The 24,690-nt window shown below is 48.9% G+C and overlaps 11 protein-coding genes across 11 annotated transcripts; 8 read left to right on the top strand and 3 right to left on the bottom strand.

Moving 5' to 3' along the window:
• Positions 1–365: 365 nt before the first annotated feature.
• On the top strand, positions 366–2,027 carry P175DRAFT_0494791 (flavin-containing monooxygenase; the record flags this gene model as incomplete). Its single annotated transcript, XM_040896034.1, has 1 exon — positions 366–2,027. The coding sequence occupies one exon, from the start codon at positions 366–368 to the stop codon at positions 2,025–2,027; it is 1,662 nt and encodes a 553-aa protein (XP_040751073.1).
• A 387-nt stretch (positions 2,028–2,414) lies between these two features.
• Positions 2,415–5,854, top strand: P175DRAFT_0503222 (ferric reductase family protein). Its single transcript, XM_040897581.1, has 7 exons — positions 2,415–3,153; positions 3,211–3,251; positions 3,301–3,612; positions 3,662–3,891; positions 3,953–4,005; positions 4,061–4,182; positions 4,241–5,854. The coding sequence occupies exons 1-7, from the start codon at positions 2,725–2,727 to the stop codon at positions 5,361–5,363; spliced, it is 2,310 nt and encodes a 769-aa protein (XP_040751072.1). The 5' UTR covers positions 2,415–2,724; the 3' UTR covers positions 5,364–5,854.
• A 1,298-nt stretch (positions 5,855–7,152) lies between these two features.
• P175DRAFT_0534132 (uncharacterized protein) lies at positions 7,153–7,632 on the top strand (the record flags this gene model as incomplete). Its single annotated transcript, XM_040900109.1, has 3 exons — positions 7,153–7,396; positions 7,454–7,530; positions 7,582–7,632. The coding sequence occupies 3 exons, from the start codon at positions 7,153–7,155 to the stop codon at positions 7,630–7,632; spliced, it is 372 nt and encodes a 123-aa protein (XP_040751071.1).
• A 749-nt stretch (positions 7,633–8,381) lies between these two features.
• Positions 8,382–10,854, top strand: rglB (polysaccharide lyase family 4 protein; the record flags this gene model as incomplete). Its single annotated transcript, XM_040900435.1, has 4 exons — positions 8,382–9,045; positions 9,105–9,196; positions 9,267–9,281; positions 9,332–10,854. 4 exons carry the CDS (start codon positions 8,382–8,384, stop codon positions 10,547–10,549), a joined length of 1,989 nt encoding a protein of 662 aa, XP_040751070.1. The 3' UTR covers positions 10,550–10,854.
• A 73-nt stretch (positions 10,855–10,927) lies between these two features.
• Positions 10,928–12,899, top strand: P175DRAFT_0503220 (acyl-CoA dehydrogenase family protein). Its single transcript, XM_040897580.1, has 4 exons — positions 10,928–11,701; positions 11,771–11,996; positions 12,064–12,432; positions 12,503–12,899. The coding sequence occupies exons 1-4, from the start codon at positions 11,095–11,097 to the stop codon at positions 12,837–12,839; spliced, it is 1,539 nt and encodes a 512-aa protein (XP_040751069.1). The 5' UTR covers positions 10,928–11,094; the 3' UTR covers positions 12,840–12,899.
• Positions 12,900–13,321: 422 nt separating this feature from the next.
• On the top strand, positions 13,322–14,680 carry P175DRAFT_0503218 (proteasome inhibitor PI31 family protein). Its single transcript, XM_040897579.1, has 2 exons — positions 13,322–13,582; positions 13,648–14,680. Exons 1-2 carry the CDS (start codon positions 13,396–13,398, stop codon positions 14,538–14,540), a joined length of 1,080 nt encoding a protein of 359 aa, XP_040751068.1. The 5' UTR covers positions 13,322–13,395; the 3' UTR covers positions 14,541–14,680.
• A 413-nt stretch (positions 14,681–15,093) lies between these two features.
• Positions 15,094–16,449, top strand: P175DRAFT_0494785 (serine/threonine-protein phosphatase; the record flags this gene model as incomplete). Its single annotated transcript, XM_040896033.1, has 6 exons — positions 15,094–15,255; positions 15,332–15,373; positions 15,490–15,595; positions 15,655–16,188; positions 16,246–16,318; positions 16,377–16,449. 6 exons carry the CDS (start codon positions 15,094–15,096, stop codon positions 16,447–16,449), a joined length of 990 nt encoding a protein of 329 aa, XP_040751067.1.
• Positions 16,450–17,583: 1,134 nt separating this feature from the next.
• Positions 17,584–18,576, bottom strand: P175DRAFT_0559234 (uncharacterized protein; the record flags this gene model as incomplete). Its single annotated transcript, XM_040900902.1, has 4 exons — positions 17,584–18,212; positions 18,272–18,329; positions 18,385–18,405; positions 18,469–18,576. The coding sequence occupies 4 exons, from the start codon at positions 18,574–18,576 to the stop codon at positions 17,584–17,586; spliced, it is 816 nt and encodes a 271-aa protein (XP_040751066.1).
• Positions 18,577–18,700: 124 nt separating this feature from the next.
• On the bottom strand, positions 18,701–20,091 carry P175DRAFT_0462836 (cytochrome b5 reductase family protein). The gene is made up of 3 exons (XM_040894799.1): positions 19,764–20,091; positions 19,596–19,673; positions 18,701–19,536 (listed from the first exon to the last, which is right to left on the bottom strand). Exons 1-3 carry the CDS (start codon positions 20,023–20,025, stop codon positions 18,971–18,973), a joined length of 906 nt encoding a protein of 301 aa, XP_040751065.1. The 5' UTR covers positions 20,026–20,091; the 3' UTR covers positions 18,701–18,970.
• A 219-nt stretch (positions 20,092–20,310) lies between these two features.
• P175DRAFT_0559232 (uncharacterized protein) lies at positions 20,311–20,953 on the bottom strand (the record flags this gene model as incomplete). The annotated part of the gene is made up of 2 exons (XM_040900901.1): positions 20,554–20,953; positions 20,311–20,498 (listed from the first exon to the last, which is right to left on the bottom strand). The coding sequence occupies exons 1-2, from the start codon at positions 20,642–20,644 to the stop codon at positions 20,311–20,313; spliced, it is 279 nt and encodes a 92-aa protein (XP_040751064.1). The 5' UTR covers positions 20,645–20,953.
• A 2,023-nt stretch (positions 20,954–22,976) lies between these two features.
• Positions 22,977–24,677, top strand: P175DRAFT_0510887 (phosphatidylinositol-specific phospholipase C domain-containing protein; the record flags this gene model as incomplete). The annotated part of the gene is made up of 1 exon (XM_040898551.1): positions 22,977–24,677. One exon carries the CDS (start codon positions 22,977–22,979, stop codon positions 24,675–24,677), a length of 1,701 nt encoding a protein of 566 aa, XP_040751063.1.
• Between the last annotated feature and the right edge of the window lie 13 nt (positions 24,678–24,690).

Below are 24,690 nucleotides of genomic sequence, written 5' to 3'. Positions count from 1 at the left end.
ATGCATGTTGGAGTGTTTGCTCTTTGTCTCCGTTGTTCCTGATGTCTAGTACTCTTTGCAGTAGCCAGTCAGTTCGATATTATAGCGGGGGCAAGGTAGCGGGGTTTGCATAACCCCCCTCCCATCCCTACACCGAATGCTGTATGATATTGACTTGGATTGCGTATTGGCAATGCGGGGTGACGAAGCGTTTCGAATGAGATATGTTTTGCGCTGATCTATACAGTACAAATGTGACATGCAACGTGAGTGAGGGGTTTGCGCGAAGGATAAGATGGCACTCAAGGGTGACTTGCTCCCTCCTCGTTCCAGAAAAAGTCTCAAGCTCCAAAACCAGAACTTAGCTTTCATCCATTACAATCATAATGAAGTCCAACCTTCGAGAATTTGCGCCAGTTCGGGAGAAGGAGGGCTCCGCAGTTGAATTGGATGTGCTCATTATCGGCGCTGGGTTCAGCGGCATTTATTGCCTGCATGAGGTGCGAAAGCTAGGGCTTCGAAGCGCCATTTTCGAAGCCGGGTCCGATGTCGGGGGCACTTGGAGATGGAACTGTTATCCCGGCGCAGGAGTCGACTCCGAGGCGCCTGAGTATCAGTTTTCTATTCCGGAGACCTGGGCCCATTGGAACTGGTCCACAAACTACCCAACATACAAAGAAATCCGCGCGTACCTTGACCATGTCTCCCACGTTCTGGATATCCGCAAGGACTGTTTCTTCGGTGCTGTGGTCACCAAAGCCGAGTTTGACATGCAATCTGGGCGCTGGTCGGTGGAAACCCAAGATGGTCCTCGGGCTACTGCCAAATATCTTATCGTTGGATCAGGATTTGCTACAAAACGTTACGTCCCTGCTTGGCCAGGCATCGATTCATTCAAGGGGGTTATTCACCACTCTGCTTTTTGGCCCGAAGATGCAGTGGATGTCCGTGGGAAACGATGTGCAGTGATTGGCACTGGTGCTTCTGGTGTCCAGATCACCCAAGCTCTGGGGCCTTTAGCTGGTTCGTTGAAGGTGTTTCAGCGCACGCCAAACCTGGCGATCCCGATGTACCGCCGGGAGTTGAGTGTCGAAGAGCAAGAGCGGATTAAGCCAGTCTATCCAGAGTTGTTCCGCCTGCGCGAGAAATGCTTCGGTGGGTTTTTTTACACCTGGGCAGAAAAGGAATTAAGTGAAGATTCGGAGGAGGAGCGCGAAGCCTTTCTTGAAAGCCTTTGGACAGCTGGTGGGTTCCGATACTGGCTGGGCACATACAAGGATGCACTGTTCAGTCCGCAAGCAAACCGAATAATATACGATTTTTGGGCACGGAAAGTGCGTGCAAGGATTCATAACCCCAGTGTGCGAGATCTTCTCGCACCAGAAGAACCCCCCCATGCGTTCGGGATTAAGAGGCCGTGTCTCGAGGTCAACTACTACGAGCAGTTCAACCGTTCAAATGTTCAGCTCATTGACATCCGTGAAAACCCTATTGCCAGCGTCACTGAAACAGGGTTGAAGCTTGCAGACGGCACTCAGCACGAGCTTGATGTAATCTGCGTTGCCACGGGATTCGACTCCTCAACCGGTGGGATTATGGACATGGGTTTACGCAGCGTACATGGTAAGACTTTAAAAGAAGAATGGAAGGATTCTGTTTATACCCATCTTGGAATGACAATCAGTGGGTATCCAAATTTATTCTACACCTACGGCCCGCATGCACCAACGGCATTCTGTAACGGGCCGACAGGAGTTGAAGTTCAAGGACGCTGGGTCGTTGATGCAATCAAGTTGATGGAAAGACGAGGGATTAAATACATCGATCCCACTCCAGAAGCATCGCGTGCTTGGAAACACCGCATTGACGAGTTATCAAATCGGACCCTACTGCCCACTGTCTGCTCCACCTATATGGGAGGTACAATTCCGGGGAAGCCATTCGAACAGCTGAACTACACCGGTGGTCTGCCAGCGTACACAGATGAGATTCGACAAGCACTTCCTGGGTTTCGAGGTTTCGAGGTCTCCATGCACGAGGAACGTTAAGGGAACACCAGTCACTGCGGTAATACGCGGTTAACAGCTTGGGTTAGGGTATACAGATATCTTGATCAGGATGCTTTCGTGCTTGCCAGTTTCGTATAATAAAACCAATCATCCGAGAGTGCAATCAATATCTCTGAGTCTATCCATGAATTTATATAGTAGTAGTAGTACAGGTAGTATCTGCGTCGGACCTCGGACTTCGGACCTCGGACTCGGAGGAAGCTGGAGTTTCCTAAAACGGGAGTAGCGTCAGCTAACCGAAGCACGTGTCATTCAAACTACCCAAAATGGAACAGTGCTATCTGTAAAGGACCAATCAGCAGTCAGTCTCTATCAAATCCGTTTTGATCAGATTAGATTATTCCGCATCGCCCGACCAACTCCGAACAATCCACCACCACCCCTAGACACCTTGCCATCATCCTCCCTCTCTCTTCCTCTCCATCAAGCAGTATTTCTATTTCTCCTTGTGAATATTATCATCGTGCTAATGGGGTTCTCTTAGTACACTTCTCTGCACATCTCCATCAAGTACCTACCCCTTATTGTCCTCAGGTGCCTTTCCCCAGTGTAGTAGTGGGCCTAAGGTGGCTTCGCAAACTCAGGCCGATACGGGTTCCAGAGAGAATTCAGTTCCTCCCCAAGCCATTGCCCATGGGCCCTCTTCCTCTTTTTCCACTTCTCGAATGCACCAGCCATGCGGCTTCTCGCTTCTCTGTCACTCGCTTACTATGCTAGTGTCGCATCAGCAAATGTTATTCCCGCAAACGAGCGCTGTGTGACAGCAATCTACACCGCATATACGTATATCGCCTTCAGTGGGGAGTTCGAAAAAGGGTGGCAGTCACACTGCCAGAATCCTCTTGAAGTCACCTCCATCTATGCCTCGTCTGATATCTTTTGCCAGCCGGCTGAACGGTCAGCCGGACTCGCTCAACTCGCTTCTATATGCAAAAGCTATGGCCACGTCGATCTTCTACCTCGGGAGAGTGTCGCAGAGAATCTTACCGGCGATGCTATCAGTAGCATGAAGGTTGTAAATTACCTAGAAATCCCCAGGAAGTCGTTGGTTGATGCACCTGTGCTCCTATCTCCCTCGTATTATCAAAGTGTATTTCGGACTGTGGTGAGTAACCTCCTCTGTCTGCCTACAAGTGTGTACTTAATTTCAATAACCCTCCAGGATACTTGGCAATTTGAAACTTGGACACATTATGCTTATGGGTATGACCGTATTTCCTCTTGGTGGTGGCTTACAGTCTAACTGGTCCAGATACGCCGGCTACGGTTACTGGGCCGTTGTCTTGACGGTCGGGATACTTCATAGGGTGCTTCAATACCTATTTTTTTCACTATACGAACGGTTACCCCATTATAAAATATCATTTTTGTTGGCCCCCATCCGGAATATGTATATCTGGACACAAACTCATTTGTTAGTCCCCGGTCCTCTTCCATCTCAAGGGCGGAAATTCCTATGGTGGACGTTTTCAACACGCATTGAAGCCATTGTTATTCTTCTATTTTGGCTTCTCAGTGTCGCTTTTTGCTCTTTCAACTACCGTCTCTTTCCTGGGAATATTTAGTAAGTTTGATGAGAGTACTGTTACTGCTGTCACTGACCAAGTGTGTAGCTGGCCAGAGCCCTCAACACAGCTCCTGCGCTATATTGCTGATAGAACTGGTATTATATCATTTGCTAATCTCCCTCTCATTTGGCTCTTCGCGGGTCGTAACAATGTCTGTGCATGGGCTACAGGGTGGAACTTTGCAACCTTCAATCTATTTCACCGACATGTCGCCTGGATAGCTACTATTCAAGCCGTCGTGCACACAGCCCTCTATCTTGTTCTATTCTTCCAGAGTATGTTAACTTTTGTCCTTTTTCAAAACAGGGATATCTCCTCTAATATCGTGGTGTATAGGATCAAACCCCATGCAGAAGCTTCAGAAGTCATATCTTTCCTGGGGAGCTTTGGTACATTATGTCTACATTACAATCTCTTATCTGCAAAACACTAATGATGCTGTAGGGTACGCTTCTGATGCTGCTCCTTCTACCCACTGCAGTTAATTGGTTTCGCCGTCGAGCATACGAGACCTTTCTTCTTATCCACATCATTTTCTCCGTAGGCCTGCTTGTTTGTTGTTTCTAGTGAGTGTCTATCATTATTCCACTCGCATGCAAGGTATTCCTAACAATCCGACAACAGCCATACAATCATTTTTGAAGGCCATGAATACTGGTTTTACTTGTGGCTCCCCGTAGGTATCTGGGGATTTGATCGACTTCTCCGCCTGATCCGGTTGGTGTACTGCAATCTTCATGTTCGAATAAATGCCGGGTCTCTTGTTCAGTACACCACCAGCACAGCTAGCTACTATAAGGCAGCCGATATTGTACGGCTTGATGTCGCACCTGGCTCATCACGAATTCGCCCTAACCCCGGTCAATACTATTTCTTATATCAGCCTTTCCGTCTTACCGGGTGGGAAAGCCATCCATTTACTCTGGGATGCTGGTCACACCAGGGACGCAGCGCGTTGTCCCCGTCCCCCTCCTGGATTGCCAAAGACAATGAGGGAGTGGACGTTGCGCAAATGCCTCTTCTTTCCGATAGCTCGTCTGATTCGGGAAATCGCTCCACTAGGGAACCGCTACCGTGTACAGATTCACAGGAACTTAATCTAGGTTTCTGGATACGTCCATTTGATGGCTGGACGCGTCATCTCCGCGAGCAATGTATGCAATCCCCTGACCAAACAGTTGATGTAAGAATCCTGTTGGAGGGCCCTTACGGCCACGGGTTCCCTCTGCGCAGCTTTGACTCGGTGTTGTTCATTGCGGGCGGGACGGGGATAGCTTCAGCGGTCCCGTACATTCATGACCACATTTCACGATCCTCACAAAACCCAGACGAGACGGCAACACGCGTTCGAGACCTACGATTAGTCTGGGTAGCTCGCCAATCTGCCTTCATTCATCAAGTCGCAACGCGTGAATTAAGTTCGGCTCTCGGTCGTGATGATTTCCGCGCATCCTTTTATTCCACCTCGCCCGTCACACAATCTGATTCAGATACCATAAGTGAGGAATCGACAAGCTTCCCCGCTGGCGCTGTGACCGAAAAAGATATAGAAATTTCACAGGGTCGGCCTGATATTGACGACCTCATCTTATCCCATGCCAGAGAAGCTCAGGAGAGCAGCTCATTAGCCGCAGTCCTTGTGTGCGGACCCCCAGCCATGGCAGATAGAACCCGTGCCGCGGTACATATGGCGATGCAACAAGGTTACCAGTCGCTTCAATACATCGAGGAGTCTTTCAGCTGGTAAATGATGATATTTACGTCTTTTATCGTGGAAAGCCCGAGGGAAGGACTCCTCCAATCGATTCAAAGGCCAGTAATTTGCAGCAAAAGGTGGCATAGATAGAACATGTCAAATGAACGCCTGCTTTCATTCTCGATAATACACCCCATACGATGCTACGCGCAGCTTCAAATTCGGTTTCAACAGACTTGCCTCTCTCATGCTGGACATCTAGAGGCTGCCAGGATTATTTACAACAGAAATATTAGTGAAAACCTGAGCAAAGCTTGGATAATGCATACCATCAAATGTACAATATCTGTTCTTCAACTACACTCGTCTTCAGCGCTTTATTTGCTTTGGCATATCCTATGTTTAGTTGTCCTGGTTATATATTTATATATGTCCGAGTGACTACTACTAGGCTAGATTTTTCGTCCGCCTCCTCTCCTAGCAGTCACGAACTTTGAGCATTAATAGTACTGATATAGCCTGGAAACAATATACATTTCTTCTATTTGGAACGGTAGAACAAAACATAACCCAAACCTTCCCGTATACTCTACTTTCATCCTTTTGATACTTCGTATAAAAAGGCATCCGATTTATTTGGAGTAGTTTTCCCTTCCAATTACTCCGTACTAGGCTTTGGTAACACTGCGTATAAAAGTTTGGAAGCCATCTACCTTAAATTGGAAGAGATTTAAGCACCTTAACCAGAGAATAGTCCCACGCTCTTTACTAGAGCCTTTACAGAAATACGGCGTCCGTTTAAACCTTTCCGCAGTCAGTAAATGCGGGGGAAACGCCTCCTTGAATCTGCGTCACGCAAAGCAGCATCTAGACCATAGACCAGACCAGCCACCTTTCATTTATCGTCGGTTCGCCTGACCATATTTGGGGGTTTTGGGTTCTTGCTCCGGAAGTTCGAGGCTGTGCCAAGCAGTCAATAATAGCTTCATTGCGCTGCAAATCTGGGTACATATCAAGGGATAGGTTGACTTGAGGATTATTGCAGCTTTTGCTTCTTTGAGGCTTTTGGCAAACTAGAGTTTACACGTATATTCCCAGGAAAGGTCCAGGGAGACATCACTGGTGATCTTGACGCCTGGATACGTCAATCCTTGGTGATTAGTTTCCCCTGAGTGAGGCTCAAGATTCCTTTCTGAGCTTATATACGGAGCAACCCTACCTAGGTACTGACTAGGGAGTAATTCTGGACTATTGCTAGATATTATGACTAGTAGGAAATAGAACTGTGGAGTAGATATATGATAAACACGACTGTTACGGGCAGAGGCCAGTGATATATCACATCCTCCCCTAAATGCAATGAACGCCCTTCTCGATTCTGGGGGTCTCCATGCGGTGTCACGGAAAAAGTAATAAGTGAATAGGTTCCTGCATGATTTGGATAATATTGAGCCACCGCGGAGCGCACTCCCAACCCCGCAAGTGTAGGAACTATTCGATATGTAGCCCGTAGACTCGATAATAGTAACTAGTACTCGTTCCAAGTATAGAAGGTGGAAATATTGAGGTGTTGATGCAAGGGTTTTCCCAAACTGCACTGTTGAGGCCATCATCAACAACAATGTCCGTCTAGGCATCCTGTGGAACCAGCACGGGGGAGACTGGAAACGCACTTGTAGAAAGGTATAAAAGGACCTCAAGATCCTGACATTGGATTGGAAGGATCAACTCCAACAAGAACCAGCAGTTCAAGCATATCTTTCCAGCCTCAGCCCTCCCGTTCAAGAGAACCATCTCTCGTTCATCTCGCAATCTCCAACCCAACAAAACACCATCCAAAATGAAGTTCTTCGCTGTCGCTGCCCTCTTCGCCACTGCCGCCATAGCCATGCCTCATGAGCCTTCCTATACCGCGGTCGACCAGACCCAGAACATTTGCGGCAAAGCCCAACTCTCCTGCTGTAACGCGCTCGACAGCAGCGCACATGTAAGCAAGGATGAAGAGAATGATCTCCTTGCTCTCCTTGGGGAAGGTCTCCTCAATAACGGCGGCGTCCTTGGAAAGTACCATGGATGCAGTCCTTGTAAGTTCAGCCTATCCGGGAGGTTTCTTAGGGCTGCTCAGCTAATGTTTGGCGCAGTGGTTTCCCTTGTGGGCAACATTGGTGAGCAGTGCGACAACCACGTCGCGTGCTGTAACGATGTCAGCTCCAACAATGTATGTCTTCCCATACTCTACTGTCTACCTCATATGCTAATAGCCTTCTAGAACGGTGTTGTTAACGTTGTTGTTCCCTGCTTGCCCGTCAACGTCCTCTAGAGTGTTTCGGCATCGACTGAGTTGATTCCAACCTTGTACAGTGCTTTTTTTTGGAGCTTCAAATAGAGACAGTACAGGGCGTACAGCTGTGGTCTCTACCCTGTGAAGAATTTGTTCTGTTCTTGTTCGCGAGCGGAAATGGTTGCCATTTGCATTCCATGTCGAGTTGCTGCATATTTCACTTCGCTCCCTTTGTACACTTTAGTCGAGCCGGACAGGTGTGAATATACTACAATAATACATTCACTTATCATATTTCCAATCTCATCCCCACCCCCTCTCCCAACATAATCAGGGCTTTGTCTAGTTCGCTCTTCATATCGGGTGAACAAGGACCGAGGGATTTTTCCGTCAATACGAATGGGTTACCTAGGTAAAGCTAGGGTCCTCGACTGGGGATTTCCCCCGCGATTGCTCCTTAGGGCACTGGGGTATGCGGGGACGACTATGAATATGAACTAAACCGGGCCTTAGTAGGGACTCTGTAGGCTGTCTCGATAGGATGGAATTTTTTTATCCCTAGTATAGTGATCTCCGTATATTGCAATGCAAAGCTTGCCCTTTTGTTCGGGATAATCTGGCCCGGAAATATGGTTATAGTATGGGGAAACCTGCGCCGGGGATATGCAATTATAAAAGCTGGAGGTTGCTTTCTAAGATGCGGCAACCCTTGTTAGGGTTATTAAGGGAAGATCTGACAATATTCTTTTGTCTCTGACGGACGCGAGAAGAAAGGAATGAAAGGAAAAATGCGCCTGGGGATTTATTCGGGCCTCGCCTCAACATGGGCATCTTTGGCCACTGCAATGCTCTCAGCGACGCAGAACGATGCTACAATTACCCTGGTCAATGATCGGCTAACGGCCGTCTTTTCCAAGTCCCAAGGCAGAGTCGTGGATCTGTATCTTGATGGCCAGGATCTCCTTGGTCCACAATCAGGCTCTACAGGTATCGGACCCTACCTTGACTGTTACTGTATCCCCTCTGGGTTTTACACTGCTGGAGCATCAAATCCTTTGATGGAATTGGTTCAGGGAACCGACTCAAGTGGAACCAAATACGCCGGTGTTATCATGAATGATACATACGTCCCAACTGGGCAGCAGTTCCAGCAATACTGGTTCCTACGAGATGGTGAGACGGGCCTACACATGTTCAGTCGATTGGCGTACTATAACGAGAGTACCCCGGTCCTGCGCAACCTGCAAGAATTCCGCACGCTCTTCCGTCCAAATACAGAGCTCTGGACGCACCTCACGTCCAGTGATGTCCAGACGGCACCTTTGCCTGGTAGAGACGCGATTGCACATGAGGTTGTCGTGCAGGATGCAACCTGGAGATTCAACAACACGCCGAGTGACGCATACTATACACAATTTGCCGAATACTTTACCAAATATACGTTTTCCAATCGTACGCTTGTATACTTGGCCAATATAGTCTGCTTTCTTGAGACGCTAATCACTCTCCAGAGTGGCGAGACAACGATGTCCACGGCATCTATGCTGACGGGTCCACCTCCAATGGTTCAACATACGGCGCGTGGCTGGTCATGAACACAAAGGTTGGTGTATGCGTTATATCAAGAACGAGAAACAGTTGAATTAGCATCCTCACATTCTCCATTTCGTTAGGATACCTACTACGGAGTACGTGCGAAGACTTTATGTCCAACAATTGCCCTAACTCACCACTGCAGGGACCGCTGCACTCCGATCTCACTGTCGACGGCATTGTCTACAACTACCTTGTCTCAAACCACCACGGGGAAGGCACTCCCAACATCACCCACGGGTTTGACCGTACATTTGGTCCACAATTCTATCTTTTCAACGGCGGCAAGAAGCCCGGCTCACTAGAGCAACTAAGGGCGGAGGCTAGATCCCTTGCTAGTCCAGGCTGGAATGTAGATTTCTATGACTCCATCGCGAAGCACGTTATCGGCTACGTTCCGTCGAGCAAGCGAGGTAGCGTACAGGGCACGGTCAAGCTCCCTCGTGATGCTGCAAACGCCATTGCTATTCTTACTGCTGATGGCGAGTACTTCCAGGACAACTCTGTCAAAGCTTCTGCACACCAGTACTGGGCGGAGATTGGCTCAAAAGGACAGTTCACCGTCAAACACGTCAGGGAGGGTAAATACCGTCTCACCGTGTACGCTGACGGAGTATTTGGGGACTACGTGCGTGATGGTATTGTCGTCAACGCCGGCAAAATGACTGCTATTAAGGATACCTGGGTTGCAGAATCGGCCGGTATCGAGGTTTGGCGTCTCGGAACACCCGATAAATCTTCTGGGGAGTTTCGCCGCGGAGCCACTCGCGACCCCACGCACCCGCTCCATCCGCCGGAGTATCTCATCTACTGGGGGGCATACAATTGGCAATCGGATTTCCCCCATGGGGTGGACTATACCATTGGAAAGAGTGACCCAGCCATTGACTTCGGCACGGTGCACTGGTCGGTGTTTGGGCCAACTCCCGACAGCCCGAATATCGAGTACAATACGACGAACGACTGGAAGGTCCGCTTTCCCTTGACGGCGAAGCAACTCCAGAGACGGAAGAAAGCCACGTTAACCATCCAGCTTGCGGGTGTCAAAACAGCGTCTGGAAACACCGACGTGTACAATCCGGAAGAAACGTACAACAACCTTTTGCTTGAGAGCTACATCAACCAGAATCAGGAACCCCTAACCATGATCATCGGGTTCAACCAGTCCAGCAGCTGCATCGTGCGATCAGCCGTTAGCTGCTACCAGGTAAGCTCACGCATGGAGTTCCCGACGGAGTGGTTGAAGGTCGGAGAAAACCTGCTTACACTGCGTCTGCCGTACAATGCCACCGATACTGAGACGGCAATCCTGCCTGGAACGGTCTATGTGCAGTATGATGCGTTGAGACTCGAGCTAGCGTAGTTGGTGCATATAGCAGGCATGAGCCGAGGTTGTTTAGAGACAGACCGTTTGGCAGGGGATACATAGCAGACGCAAAGAAGGCGATGACTATCAAAGTAGTTATTGAGCTATCCTATCACCACCACAATGAAGATACGGAGTACTGTGATTCAAGGACATGAATTTTCATCAGTCTTTCATATTATAACCCCCCCAACGCCCCTGTTCCTGAGCGCATAACGAAAGCGAGGATATCCGGAAGAGTTTCCCGATCAGGCAAAAGCCTCGGTTCCCCGCTGCGAAATATTAATCGTCCTGCATCTGATTTGTTGCTGGTGAACGGAGTAAGCAAAAAGGTGTCATTCATCCAGTGTGGTGTGAGGATTGTCGATCAACCGAGTGAAAAGGCATTGGCTTCCAGGGATGTAAGAAATAAAGAGAATAGCAATAGCCGTTATTTATATGCATGTTACTCCGTACCTCTCTGGCCTCGTGTCACTCTCTTTTTACCCCCCCCCTTGCAGCTTCTCTCTCCCTTTAGTGATCCTCCACCCCCATCTCCCATCATGTCCAGGACCTTCACTCGCGCTGAGGTGGCCAAGCACACCTCCGAGGATTCCCTCTGGTGCATTATCGACCACAGCGTGTATGACCTCACCGATTTTCTAGACGCCCACCCCGGTGGCAGTGTAGTGCTCGCGCAGGTCGCCGGTAAGGACGCCACGGCTGACTTCTACAACCTCCACCGTCAAGAGGTCATCGACAAATACCGCGAGGATCTTTGCATCGGCACGATCGAGGGCGAAACCCCCGAAGTCATCATCCCGGAGCCCGGTAGTCTTAGCCCTGTCCCCTACGCGGAGCCGCTATGGTTGCGTCCGGGTTTCAAGAGCCCGTACTACAAGGAGAGCCATCGACGTTTACAGCGCGCGATCCGCGAGTTCACAGATCTGTACATTACCCCTGAGGCGCAGGAGAAGGAGAAGGATGGCACCTACATCAGCCAGGGGTTGATTGATAAGATGGCAGAGACGGGGATTTTGGCCATGCGTCTGGGACCGGGAAAACATCTCCATGGACGGACGCTGCTGGGAGGCGCCGTGGATGGGAAGGAGTTTGATTACCTGCATGACTTGGTTCTCGCACAAGAGATAGTCAGGAGTAATGCTAGAGGTAGATTCCTGCTTGTTCTGTTCGGATCAAGCTGTTGATGGCGGTTACTGATCACCAATCGCGTTGTAGGCTTTCAGGACGGCAACATGGCGGGTATGGTTATCAGCTTGACTGCCGTTCAGCAGTGGCTGCGCAACGAACCGCTCCGCGCCCAGGTCACGGAAGAGGTTCTCTCCGGTAAGAAGAAGATGTGTCTTGCGATTACGGAAGCCTTTGCCGGTAGCGATGTCGCTGGCCTGAGGACTACAGCGGAGAAGACCCCCGATGGAAAATACTACATTGTCAACGGTACCAAGTAGGATACTTCGCCATTGGTTACGGACAGACGGACAGACGGACAGACGGACAGCTAACGATGCCAGGAAATGGATCACCAACGGCATGTTCGCCGACTACTTCGTGACCGGTTGTCGTACCGAAAAAGGCTTCTCCGTGCTCCTCATCCCGCGCGGGGAGGGGGTCGAGACGAAACAGATCAAGACCTCCTACTCCACCGCCGCGGCTACGGCCTTTGTGCAATTCGAGAATGTCAAGGTGCCCGTGGAGAACCTCCTCGGCGAAGAACACAAGGGTTTCATCGTGATCATGAGCAACTTCAACCACGAGCGATATATGATGGTTTGCTCCGTCACCCGCATGTGCATGACGGTGGTCGAGGAGTGCATGAAGTGGTGCAACCAACGCCTCGTGTTTGGCAAGAAATTGATCGAACAGCCGGTGATTCGACAAAAGCAAGCTCGCTCGCTCCCTTCCGCACCCTGTTCTTTCTTCCAATAGACAAAGTCACTAACGAGAACTTAGACTTGCCCGCATGATTTCTCTCTGCGAGTCCAACCAGGCCTGGCTGGAGTCGATCGCCTACCAAATGTGCAACATGACTTACGCCCAGCAGTCCGTCCATCTCGGCGGGCCTATCGGTCTTCTCAAGTCCCATGTCACCCGGTCCGCTCAAGAAATCGCCGAACAGGCCACGAACATCTTCGGTGGGCGTGGTTTGACCCAGACCGGAATGGGACGAGTCATTGAGATGTTCCACCGAACCTACAAGTTCGATGCTATCTTGGGTGGAACTGAGGAGATTCTGGCGGACCTGGGTGTTCGCCAGGCGATGAAGAACTTTCCCAAGGCGATGTTGTAGATCTTGCAGTGACTGGAGTGTTAGAATAATATAAAAGAATAAAAAGACTATTAAACTTAACTATAGAGTGCGGAGTACTTTCATAGTAAAATTTCCTATTATCATGGGAGGCGCTAACATAGCACCAAAATGCCCAAATTGATAGATCAACAGAGCAGCCATGTTAAGCGCCCTATATCGTCACCCAGGCAACGACAACATCATCCACACTCGGAATTTAATCTATCCCACGACAATCTTAAATCCAAAGATAGGTCTATTAATAGTAGTACGGAGTAGATACTAGACTCTATGATATATATAGGACTACTCGACGAATTTAAGTATATTTAGGCAGATCAAGAAGAGTTCCGAAGTACGGAGTACTCCGTATTCCTGAAAAGCCCTGATCATGACGGAACATAGTATTTCCGTCAGGCGGGGAGAAACACGTGAGATGACGATAAATCCATCGACGCCCAAAAAGCGACAAGACCAGATTCAGGGATTAATAAATGTCCTCGAAAAAAACCATCCTTGAGACAGACGCACGAATTTTCTCAATAGCTTAGCAATCATGGCTGGAGACACGGAACCTTTCAGCCCTAATAATGTAGTGGGTCTGGCAGCCAGAGCTCTTCAGGCAAATGGCAGCTCCGAGGTTAGCCTCAAGACTCCTTACGAAGCTGTCGCTCTCATCGGCCATGCCTGCATGATTGCTGCCGGTTTCAGATTAGTCGGCCTCGACGAAGAACATAGCATAGGTTTGTGGAATTTTGAGCAATCTTATCCTACTCGCATCCTGACCAGTAACCAACTTTTAAAGAAGGCCGCCCCGAAGGTCCCTCGCTTCCCACGGAATGGAATAACAAGGCTACACTCTCTTTCCGATATGCCCATTCGCAGTCCTCAATGCAATACCTCCTCAAGGTTGATCGATTAGGGAATAATGTCGTGGTTTTTGCTTTGGCCTTGGGCGATGACAGGACGACAACCTTTGATCTTCCCGTGAAAGACTGGATCTCCGCATCAGCTCTACCTCTACGCTCCACCGCTGACCTGACAAACTCCTTAAAGGATGTTTTCATTTCAGATGCTCGTCTCAGAGATTTGATCGCAACCTTCCGAACCCAGGTAATACAGAAGCTTGCTCCAGGGTTGGGTAAGGAGGGCCAGGAAACCTCAACCCGAACTACCGAGAGACAGCCCGAGAGAGCTCCTCAGCGCGACCCCCTGCGCGACGATACACTTCCACCACCGGCTGCTCGCCCATATCCATTTAATGACCCCCTTGCAGTAGTACCTTCCCGCCGACCCGTGCCTCCCGGCGATTTCCCCCCACCAGGGTTCGAAGACGAGTTCGAGATCCAACGACCCGCTCGAGGATATCCCCCTGGGTTTGGCGGTCGGAACCCACTAAATCTTGGAGAAAGAGATCTGTATCCTGCCGGCCTGGGACCACACGATCCGATACGGGGAGGAATTGGCCCTGGTCTTGGTGGTGTGGGTGGTGGTGGTGGCATGCATCCTACCTTTGATGATCCCCTTTTTGGAGGACCCAGAGGCGGCGGATACGATCCCCAGGCACCCCCAGGAGCACGATATGACCCAGTTGGACCTGGTCAAGGTGCGCCATTTGGTCGAGGACGCGGTCCTTATGGTGGACAAGGCTCTGGTGGGGGATTTGGCGGATTTGGCGGATTTGGCGGTGACATCATCTAAGCGGGCACAAGAAAGCTTCCTGAAAAACGAAAAGTGGGAAATTCTGCATGAAATTTACGACCAGACTGAATGTGTGTATGAGTAACTATTATTGAGTATTGTACGTATAATGAATAGGGTAATGAAAATAATGATTGATGCCTTTCAATCCTTTTTTTTTTTTTTCGTGTCTTTTTCTCCCCCACTATGAATCAGGGTTGTGTGTGTGGCTTTGCAGCGGTGTGGCGTATGGGGCAACAACCTGAGGCCAACTTGAGACCACCTCCAAGTCTGGCCGCCAGCAAACCTCCCCTTCCCTTCCTGTTCTCTCCTCCTCCCCTCCATCTTCCCATCTCATCATTTCACAAAACCCAATCTCTTAATTCTCATCGTTCGTCTCCCTTATTCTCTTTCTCTCGTCTTTCCCTCTGCCACCCCCCACCTCCTGCGCCCACAACACAAACCAACGCCTTTCCTCACGAGACCCCATCCCGTCGTCTGGCTTTCCCACCCCTCCTCGGCAGCCGTTTCCTTGAACTCTACCCTTTTTCAGCTGCCGTAGGTCGTCAATCCAATGGATAATAACATGGAAATCGATGCGGCGCGTTCGCCAGAACCACACCATCTGTCCCCGACAACCGACCCCGGTTCCATCCCCACCCTTGATGGATGGATCGAGAATTTGATGAGTTGCAAGCAGCTCGCGGAGGAGGATGTGCGGAGGTTGTGTGATCGGGTGTGTGGCCCTTGCGGGTGATAATTCCATCGGTCCTCAAGGCTTTTCTAATCGTGTTGTTTTTTGCCTGGCGTAGGCGCGAGAGGTGCTGCAAGAAGAGTCGAACGTTCAACCTGTGGTATGTGGTTTGTGTTGTGATATTTGCTCCCCCACCCCTTTTTTTTTTTCTCCTCGCCCCTTTCGACGGTGGGTGGACCCTCGCGTTGTGTGCGATTCATTGACCTCGATTTACAGAAATGCCCTGTAACCGTGTGCGGCGATATACACGGCCAATTTCACGATCTCATGGAACTTTTCCGCATTGGCGGCCCCAACCCAGATACTAACTATCTGTTCATGGGTATGTTTCTCGGGCCACCTGCTGCGGAGAACGCTTTCCAGACTGACGGTTTTGTTAAGGTGATTATGTCGACCGTGGCTATTACTCCGTAGAAACCGTCACACTCCTTGTTTGCCTTAAAATCCGCTACCCACAGCGCATCACTATTCTCCGAGGAAACCACGAGTCTCGCCAGATTACACAGGTGTACGGGTTTTACGACGAATGTCTGCGGAAGTACGGCAACGCCAACGTTTGGAAATACTTTACCGACCTTTTCGATTACCTACCCCTCACCGCCCTCATTGAAAACCAGATTTTCTGTCTGCACGGTGGTCTAAGTCCATCGATTGACACTCTAGATAACATTCGATCCCTGGACCGAATTCAAGAAGTTCCGCACGAGGGACCTATGTGTGACTTGCTCTGGAGTGACCCCGATGACCGATGTGGTTGGGGAATCTCTCCCCGTGGTGCTGGATACACATTCGGGCAGGATATCTCCGAGGCATTCAATCACAACAATGGGCTGACACTTGTTGCACGAGCGCATCAGCTGGTGATGGAGGGATATAATTGGTCACAGGACCGAAATGTGGTCACTATTTTCTCAGGTAGGTCATATGTTTGCGCTTTGGGGTTTGCCTAGCAGGAACTAACCCCCGCCTTAGCTCCTAATTACTGCTACCGTTGCGGTAACCAAGCCGCGATTATGGAAATCGACGAGCATCTGAAGTATACGTTGTATGTGACGATTTCTTTCTCTCTCTGGAGTTTGTGCGCCGCTGACCCTCGTCTATAGCTTACAATTTGACCCTTGCCCACGTGCGGGAGAGCCCATGGTCTCGAGGCGTACCCCTGATTATTTCCTGTGATTTTATAGTGATAGACTTCTCTTCTCACCTCTGGCGATCTGAGGTGTTCTCTTCGCGACCCTTCGAGAGGGCTCCAGGGATGTTGGATCCAGTAGACGCCACTGTGCTCTGCCTACATAATTGTATGTCCGTATTTCGCGCCGTGTTGATACCATTCATGAAAATAAAGACATGTCCCAGATTCTTGAGGTTAATACAGCTCTGAAATAACTCATTTTTTCCATTCAGCTGTAGATTTTATTGCCCGGTCCCTGTTCTACGTAAAACAAGCTGAAGAGAGAGAGAGAGAGAGAGAGGGAGGGAGCAGATTAGGTTTATATATGGCTTTTGATATTCAAAGGCACCCTAAAAACACCCTTTGGAAGGCGACAAGGATGCCTAATTGGGTAGATGTGGCGAGTATGAATTATGGGCAGTATGCTGGGAACCCCGCGTTAGGTTCGGAGTGCAAGCGAATGAAGCTAAAAGATGGTCTCGATCAGCCACCTAATGTATGCTTGCTGATTGGCGAGGATACTTAACTATCCATTCCATTATATAACTAAGGTAGTGAGCATTTATTAGTTACTTAGGTGGCAATCTCAGCCCCAAGCTGCAAAAAAAAAAAAAAAAAAAAAAAAAAAAGGGCTTGGTGGGAAATTTATATATCCCAGAGAGGACTAAGAGCCAAAGGTCAAACCCTAAGTTGAGACCCTAGTTATGTGTATATCTATTTCTCTTCGCTAAAATCTCCCTGTGGAATGGTGCCAGGGATAGCTTCAGAGTGAAATCTGTATAATCCCCATCAGCGTGCTAAACATGTGGGAGTTGCCAAATCCAGCTGGGTAGCGACGCATATTTAGCGGATATTAAGGACAAACCTCATTACGGATCATTCTTTCTTGTGTTAAAATGAAGGGGAGTAATATAGCTATATATAGACATGGTGATATGTGCAATTTATTGGGGGAGGGGAGGTTTACATAGGCTGAATCATTGCCCCCCAGACTCTGGCGGTGGGAGTCTATCTATGTATGGATCCCGTGGTTGTTTCCTTCGGAACAGAAAAACCACCCAGAAACAACAACACAGGAGGAATACCTGATACCCCAACGATCAACACCAATACCAATGACATTGTCCCCCCAGCCGGCGCTATTCCGGATAAACCCAGCAAGGAAGGGGCCAACAAGCCCACCCGCTGCGAAGGCGGAATTCAGCACTCCATATGTACGCGAGCGCCATTGCTCCGCCCTTGCCGAAGACATCGGGCGTCTCTTCCTCTTTCTCCTTCACCACATAAGATGCCTCTACCATAACAGGTGTTATAATGATAGCCAGGCAGATCCCAAGGGGAGCTAAGAGGGTACAAAGTAAAATTTTCTGGTGCATGGAGTTGTCCGTAACCAGGCGAAGAAGCACGAGAACGGGAACCGCTCCGAAGAACGCCCCAGCAGCGAGATAGCGTCGAGCCTCTTCGTATCGGTCATTGATATATCCGACCAACGGGTCAAAGACGTGAGGAACCGTGAGGGGGATGAATATCAGGCCCTGTGCGGTTTGTTTCCAGTGGAATGTCTCCTCGACAAACAGCGGTAGTACGCTGTCAAAGGAGGTCAAGATAACAGACAAGATAAAATAAGCCCACACGCTCACTAGGATTCGGTCCGCAGCAAGCAGAGTATAGAGGGCACTGTTGCGCTTTTCTTTTCGAACTGCATTCTCTGGCTGGTCGCGAACACTCTCATCAAGCGGTCCGCCTAGAACAAGATTGATGTCCATTTCTGCTCTTATCCCCAAGATCAGCGCAATCGGAGAGTTTCAGTCTCCAGCGAGGACTTACCATCACCTTCACTTAACCCAACCCTTTCGTGCAAAGCAGTCGGAGTAACAGGCACAATCTACAAATGTCAGAATTCTGCAGCCTGGTAAAGAACTTCCTAGATAACCACATACCCGTCCATAAAGCAACATATCCTATTAGTATTTAATGTGAGTAAAATGTGAACCTTGCCAACGGGAGAAATCCAGTGGCCATACCGTAAAGGCAGCGAAAACAACCACAAAAATGATGAATCCCTTGGATGACCTCCTTTCTAGAAGAAACGGGCGTGTTATCTTGCGAGTCGATCCATGATATGCAAACATCCTGATGATGAAGAAGATGATGAAGATGATGGCAAAATATTTTTTGACATCTTAGGAATCACGAGGGGACCAGTCGCTAATTTAGATATGAATCTTGGGCTTTAGAGTATAGATCGGAATTTCGAACATGATACAATCAAATAGGATTATTAGTATTTGTTGACAAAGAAAAGATATCCAGTTGTATGGATTTGCCCTGGTGTCTGCATCACCAGCAATAACAAACTGACTTGGTAGAGCACCGGACAGGTAAGGAGTCTGGTATAGAAAACGCCATTCTTGACAGCAGTGGAAAAGGAATCCGTCTATCCCGCGCACAGCATATATCAACCCCTATGGTACAAATTAGATCATCGGCGCCACCCTCGTAGAGAATGATAGGAAAACGATCCCCCTAGAAACGATGGATGCTGTCCTTTGAGTATCCAAGTTGTGCCAGGATTCCCTTCTCCCCCTTTCCGCCAGGTCCTACCAATGCTGTCTCCATAGCGGGGGGTCCACAGACAAAGATCTTTGTGTCTTTTTCACCGGGTCCCTGCATGACCTCATCAAGTAGTTCCTTTGTCACGTATCCCGAGCGCACGCCCTCGTTAGATGAGAAATCCTTGCCCGGTCGACTAACTGTATAGTGGATATCAAATCGATCGGGGAAGCGCTTCTTATACTCGTTGAATTCGGACCGTAGTAGCAGATCTGCTTCGGTATTCACCCCAAAGACCACGGTGATTTTTGTTTTGTCTGCCGGATTGTCGAGGATGCCTTGCGTGAGCTGGTAAATAGGTGTAACGCCCGCACCTCCTGCAATGAGATAAATGTGGGAAAACCGGTTGGCTGTCCATGAAAATCCTGGAAGCGTAGCCAAAATAAACAGGCTATCTCCTGGATTCAGACTGTGCAAATGTGTGCTGGATCTGCCATTGGGATATTTTTTGATGAAGAAGTCGATGTATCCAGGCTCGTCTGCATTGAATTAATGATATACCAAACAAACACCATGGCATACAGATGGCACAACTTACCAAGTTTACTAACAGGCGTATATGGTCGAATGACAGGAACCCAGTTCCCTTTGGGCCACGAGAGTGTGAGAAGCGCAGCTGGAAGCAAGGGGTTTCTTATTAGCTATTTCCCAACCTTCTTCCTCCTCCTCCTCCTCCTCCTCCTTGATTTTCTGGTATGAGACTCACAAGTAAGCCTTAGACCGCTTTGCGAACTCTCCCCCCCAGGTAATTCAAATCGAAGGCGCTTGGTATTGTGATTGATGGTTTCTGAGCTCTGAAGTCTCACATATTTGAAAGCTGGGCCCATTCCAAAGATCTTTTTTGGCTCTGGGGAATCAGCGAATGCGGTTGGAGTCAGGTATCTGGATGCTGCGTATGTGCTAAGACCACCGACAGCAAGAACCGTCACAGTATTGGCAATCAGGCGATGATTGAGAGCACTAGCCATTGTGTGTATGATGGTTGATTGCTCATTAATCTTAATTGATTCAAAAATAATGAAAAAATGAAAAACTGTCCCCCAGTGTTCAGATTTCCGAGGGACTCCGTGATTCTTAAATGGTGACTTGTGATTTCAGCCTCGGTTTTTGTCGGATTTTGTACCACACACGTCTTTGGTCTCATTTTTATCCCCCTCCACACTTTGGCTAAATCATACCATTCCACAAGACATGCAACTTGATACACATCTTCATCAAAGTGGACCTCTCATGTTATCCCCGATCGAATCATCCTAGGTACTTCTCCATGTGTTGGCAAATTCCCAGCACGCAACGGTGACAGCTGCGTCAGATTTCGGACGCCGAAATTGGAGCTGGGCCGGTGGAAGCAGAGCCTTGCCATCCATCGATCCGACATTTAAAACTACGGGGTTAAGGACGTCGATTTCTTGAGTACTTTTGAGAGCTCTCTCTCGCGTCCCTATTGAGTTCAGGTCATGCATTATTGCGTTTCAAACATGGGTTCGAATACAGACGCTTCAGGAAACGAGTAACCTCATCAATGAAACTGACCGCGAAGGCTAACATTTGACAGAAGGCTGAGATAATGGTGAAGGAACAAGTCATTCTCAATGCAAACCAGAGCGGCAATTCGCTTCAACCTATGCTTTCTTTGCGCTTGACGACTAAACCGAGAGACCTTCGGACTTTGCCCGAGCAGAACTTGCGTATTACTGGGAAAGTTGAGTTGCGCTACAGCCTACAGCTATTCACCGCTCGCTATAGACATGTACGTGTCAGCTGAAATATTTGACTATGGACTCGCATGGTTACGTCCAAGGTTTCGTCCGGGGTCATATGTAGCGGTCATGGATCGCCAGCTTCCACCGAGATTCCCACATTATTCACCAGGCTAACTACTTAGCATTACGTCCCTCTCTCTCTTCACTTAGTAGAATGGAAGTCTTACATATCTAGTCTTCCAAATGTGGATACAGTTGTTTTGACAAGATCTTCCATCGCCTTGGAATCTCTAATATTAGTTGGACAAATATAGCGGATCCTTTGTATATCTCACCCATCTCTAGTCGCATTCAGGATTTCACATTCACGTCTTTCGATTAGCACTGAGTCTGCCAGTCGATTCTCGAGGTTAGCTTATTTAATCCTGGGGTATCCGGTCACTCCATCTCCAATTAGTCCCCGGATAGCTCCAAGTTTCGTCGTTTGGAGGAGTGTCGCCATTGTCTAATTTTCGACTCGACTTCCTGTGAGATGCACCGTTGGGGAGGATGCATATTCTGCTAGAGATCGGAGAGGAGACAAGCCTAGCAAGCGGGATGATGAATTTACATGGAGAATTCAATAGTGCAATACACATGGCCGTGAGTACTTTCAAATTAGGTGACTATTAAAGAGAACTTACTCAAGGGACTTCACCATAGTTCACTCTGACATTGTTTATACTATATGAAATTGGTGGCTACAACAACCCTACGCCCGACAAACCACTTGGAACACTTGACTTCCAAATCCAGAATCAGTCTCTGGTTAAGCATTCCTCTGATTGCATCAGCTGAAAATATGTTCCTTTATTGTGTCATAATGTTCCACAGTCTTAGAGGAAGCAGGCCCAGATCGACAACTTTTAGCATGATTCTGCATGTCAAATATCACTCTACATGCTCGCGTTTAATGGGCCGGTCAGGTCGAACACTACTGATCTATGTGCTTCTAGAAGATACTCGAGAGCATACAGACTACAGAGCTATGACGCTGGTATCCAGAGACGAGCGGCCAATACTTGTAAACATTGACATTAGCGGGTTCGTTTGTCTCTTGGTAGGGACTGGATGCTGAGGTTCTTAAAGGCTTTAGACTGGATTTTCTAGTGGCAGGACCAACGAAGATCTTGATTATTGAACCCATTGCCGACAGACAAAAGTCCTCGCAAATCACATCATACACATGCTACAATAATCCACACTCAACTTGGTCCTGGTTGCACATTACAATATTCCCCAATCACAAAGAGAGAACAAGGCCACAAAGAAGCGAGTCAAGGTATCACCACCCTACACACGAAATCAGCCGGACCCTGAAGAAAATGAAGCCCGTGATAGGTAGACGCTAACACCAAGTTCTTTTTAGGTCGGATTAATCAATGTAGCAATTTCTACACGACCGGAGATTTACCCTAGTTAGCCTTAGTAACAAATCCTCCGTGAAGACTAACTATAGGATTCGCAGAAATCCTACTCCTATTTAGGGTCAGGCGCCTATTGTCGACATCCTGCTATACCTAGCCCCCAATTTTCATATGCAACCAATACATGATTCAATCCAGTAGCATATGGCACCAAGCGAAACTCACCGATGAGCAGATGCTACGGAGGGGTCAAGCCACAGATCTACCACAAGCATTCTTCTAATCCCGATTAGGGCTGGAACAAAGGCGCATGACCAAACCTGCCGCTCCGCTGTCTATAGCCGTTCGCGCTGCGGGCACTACGGGGCACTACGGGGTGACTAGGGCCCCTGACCCTGGGGCAATCTTTGCTTCTCAACCACATTTCATATCACCAGCATGTGCTAGACCTTATGATTGGACATGATGGGCACAAGAAGGTATAGCAGATTTAGGGGTCTAGCCCCGGAGTATTATTTTCTTAAATTGAACTTTCAGGGACTGTTTTTCTCTCTTCCCACTTAGCATCACACTGGACTTCGAGGAGACTCTCTGCTAGGGAGGTCAGATATCAGGCTCAAAATGAGGCGCGATTATATGCGAATCGCATTTCTCGGTTTGGTGTCGTTCTCAACGGCATGGGCTTCTATCGCCTCATCTGGCCAGGGCGACCACAGTGCCGGTCGGTCGGATTGGACTCGTATCAAGCGCGCGAGCGACGACATCATCTCCGCTTGCAATCCAAATGATACGACTTACAGCTCCGAGAGTATGCCCGCAGGAAGCTACATGGATTGGGGACTTTTAGATACCGCCTCCCTCACGAGCGGGAAACAATACATCACGATCGTCAATCTCACGCCGCATCGATTCAAACTCCAAAGCACGCACTCGTACCAAATGGACGTCTTCGACTGGGGAGACGTCCCACCCGGTCGTGCCCGCCAAAATCTTGCACAGTATACAACAGCTGCTGGCAAGGACGCTGTGGATGACAACGGCGAGGCATATTACAGCATCGAAGGTACAAGTAAACAGTTCGTCATCCGGGCAACAACTCATATTCCCGATACTCACTGGCGCCGTACTGTTATTGACCTCAGTGGGATGGGCTTGGGTCAGCGCGAATACTCAGACCCGGCAGCAGAGACCTCGGTTACGTTGGTCATTACCGGGAGTGAAAGCTACGGCTTCATCACATCCCTGACCTACGGCGCGGTGAATTGGATGAAAGAAATATACGACGTTATCAAGGATAGGCCACTGCAGCATATTGTCATACCGGGTACGCATGACTCGGGGATGAGCACTATTAGCGATAAGATTGTCTCGTTGGGGACTACACCCAATACCCAGACTCAAGCTCTCAGCATTTACAACCAACTGCGTGTGGGCGCGCGATGGTTCGACTTGCGTCTTATGAGCGTCCACCAGTTAGATACAAGCGATTATGAGTTTTATGCTGCCCATGTCAATGATGAGACGGCCGATGTGCCCGTTGGAAATACAGGGGAGAGCTTGAGCGACATAATCCAAGAAATTAATCAGTTCACGTCAGAGAATCCCGGCGAAGTCATCTTTTTCCACCTCAGATACCTAATTGGCATCCGCAATATCCCCAGCGGTCCGATATACTGGGGCAACGACACGGTGGATGCCTTCTTTACGCAGCTGGAGAAGATCAACAATCGCTGCGGGAATCTCGACACAGACGTGCATTTCCAACATCAAAAGACCTCGTACTTTATGGGCCAGAATGACGGCTCTGGGTGTGTGATTTTCCTCTTGGATGGCTCTAATCTAAAGACCGGCGTGACAAGTTCCTCCGTGTCGGACGGCTTCTACCCTGCTGGACAAATGGGTATCGACGACCACTGGTCTGATCTGGCCAACACGCAACCCATGGCCGAAAACCAAATCTCGGTATGGTCAGGAATCGAGCGAGTGAAGCCCTTTTCAAATGACGAGTTTCTCATCAGTCAGTGGCTTGTCTCTGCTGATGTCGTCACTACAACTGCACTCACCATCCAAAACATTGCCATATTACCTACGAATCCTGCACTTTATTGGGCAGGGGTAAACGCTATGAGTCCGCAGAAATGGCCAAACGTTCTGCTGGTTGATTATATTGGCGTTGTGGTCACTGATCAGTTCGCTTGGTCACAGCTGGGTGCTGAGTTATATACCCTGGCGATTGGGCTGAATCTCTACATGATCAGTGAGAATTGCGATGTGAGCGATGAGCGATCTCCAGTTCTGCCATCCTTGACTTCATCCACAAGTAGCCAGACCAAGAGGGCGGCTTCGGGCTGGAATGGAATTATTTATGCAAATGGGACTGTTGTTGATCATCCACCACGGAATCTGCATCCCGGTCGCGTGGAAGTGCTGAAGGCCGGGACGGTATTTAATAACGGCACGGTCCTGGAGCAAGACATTCGGAACCCTAATTTCAATTCCACTGCATTCTAGTTGAGTGTAATTG

The sequence above is a fragment of the Aspergillus ochraceoroseus genome, assembly GCF_002846915.1.
Source record: "Aspergillus ochraceoroseus IBT 24754 chromosome Unknown P175scaffold_6, whole genome shotgun sequence".
Lineage (NCBI taxonomy): Eukaryota > Fungi > Ascomycota > Eurotiomycetes > Eurotiales > Aspergillaceae > Aspergillus > Aspergillus ochraceoroseus.
This window is presented reverse-complemented; position numbering and strand designations above follow the sequence as displayed.

What these genes read in the sequence shown, in the direction of transcription:
- P175DRAFT_0503222 (XM_040897581.1), top strand. Translation starts at nt 2,725, where the DNA reads ATGCGGCTTCTCGCTTCTCTGTCACTCGCTTACTATGCTAGTGTCGCA. An exon ending in AAAGTGTATTTCGGACTGTG is followed by an intron (nt 3,154 to 3,210) that starts GTGAGTAACCTC and finishes ATAACCCTCCAG; the next exon opens with GATACTTGGCAATTTGAAAC. An exon ending in CTGCTTGTTTGTTGTTTCTA is followed by an intron (nt 4,183 to 4,240) that starts GTGAGTGTCTAT and finishes ATCCGACAACAG; the next exon opens with CCATACAATCATTTTTGAAG.
- P175DRAFT_0503220 (XM_040897580.1), top strand. Translation starts at nt 11,095, where the DNA reads ATGTCCAGGACCTTCACTCGCGCTGAGGTGGCCAAGCACACCTCCGAG. An exon ending in AGTCAGGAGTAATGCTAGAG is followed by an intron (nt 11,702 to 11,770) that starts GTAGATTCCTGC and finishes ATCGCGTTGTAG; the next exon opens with GCTTTCAGGACGGCAACATG. An exon ending in TACATTGTCAACGGTACCAA is followed by an intron (nt 11,997 to 12,063) that starts GTAGGATACTTC and finishes TAACGATGCCAG; the next exon opens with GAAATGGATCACCAACGGCA.
- P175DRAFT_0503218 (XM_040897579.1), top strand. Translation starts at nt 13,396, where the DNA reads ATGGCTGGAGACACGGAACCTTTCAGCCCTAATAATGTAGTGGGTCTG. An exon ending in CGACGAAGAACATAGCATAG is followed by an intron (nt 13,583 to 13,647) that starts GTTTGTGGAATT and finishes CTTTTAAAGAAG; the next exon opens with GCCGCCCCGAAGGTCCCTCG.
- P175DRAFT_0462836 (XM_040894799.1), bottom strand. Translation starts at nt 20,025, where the DNA reads ATGGCTAGTGCTCTCAATCATCGCCTGATTGCCAATACTGTGACGGTT. An exon ending in AAGCGGTCTAAGGCTTACTT is followed by an intron (nt 19,674 to 19,763) that starts GTGAGTCTCATA and finishes CCTTGCTTCCAG; the next exon opens with CTGCGCTTCTCACACTCTCG. An exon ending in TACGCCTGTTAGTAAACTTG is followed by an intron (nt 19,537 to 19,595) that starts GTAAGTTGTGCC and finishes AATTCAATGCAG; the next exon opens with ACGAGCCTGGATACATCGAC.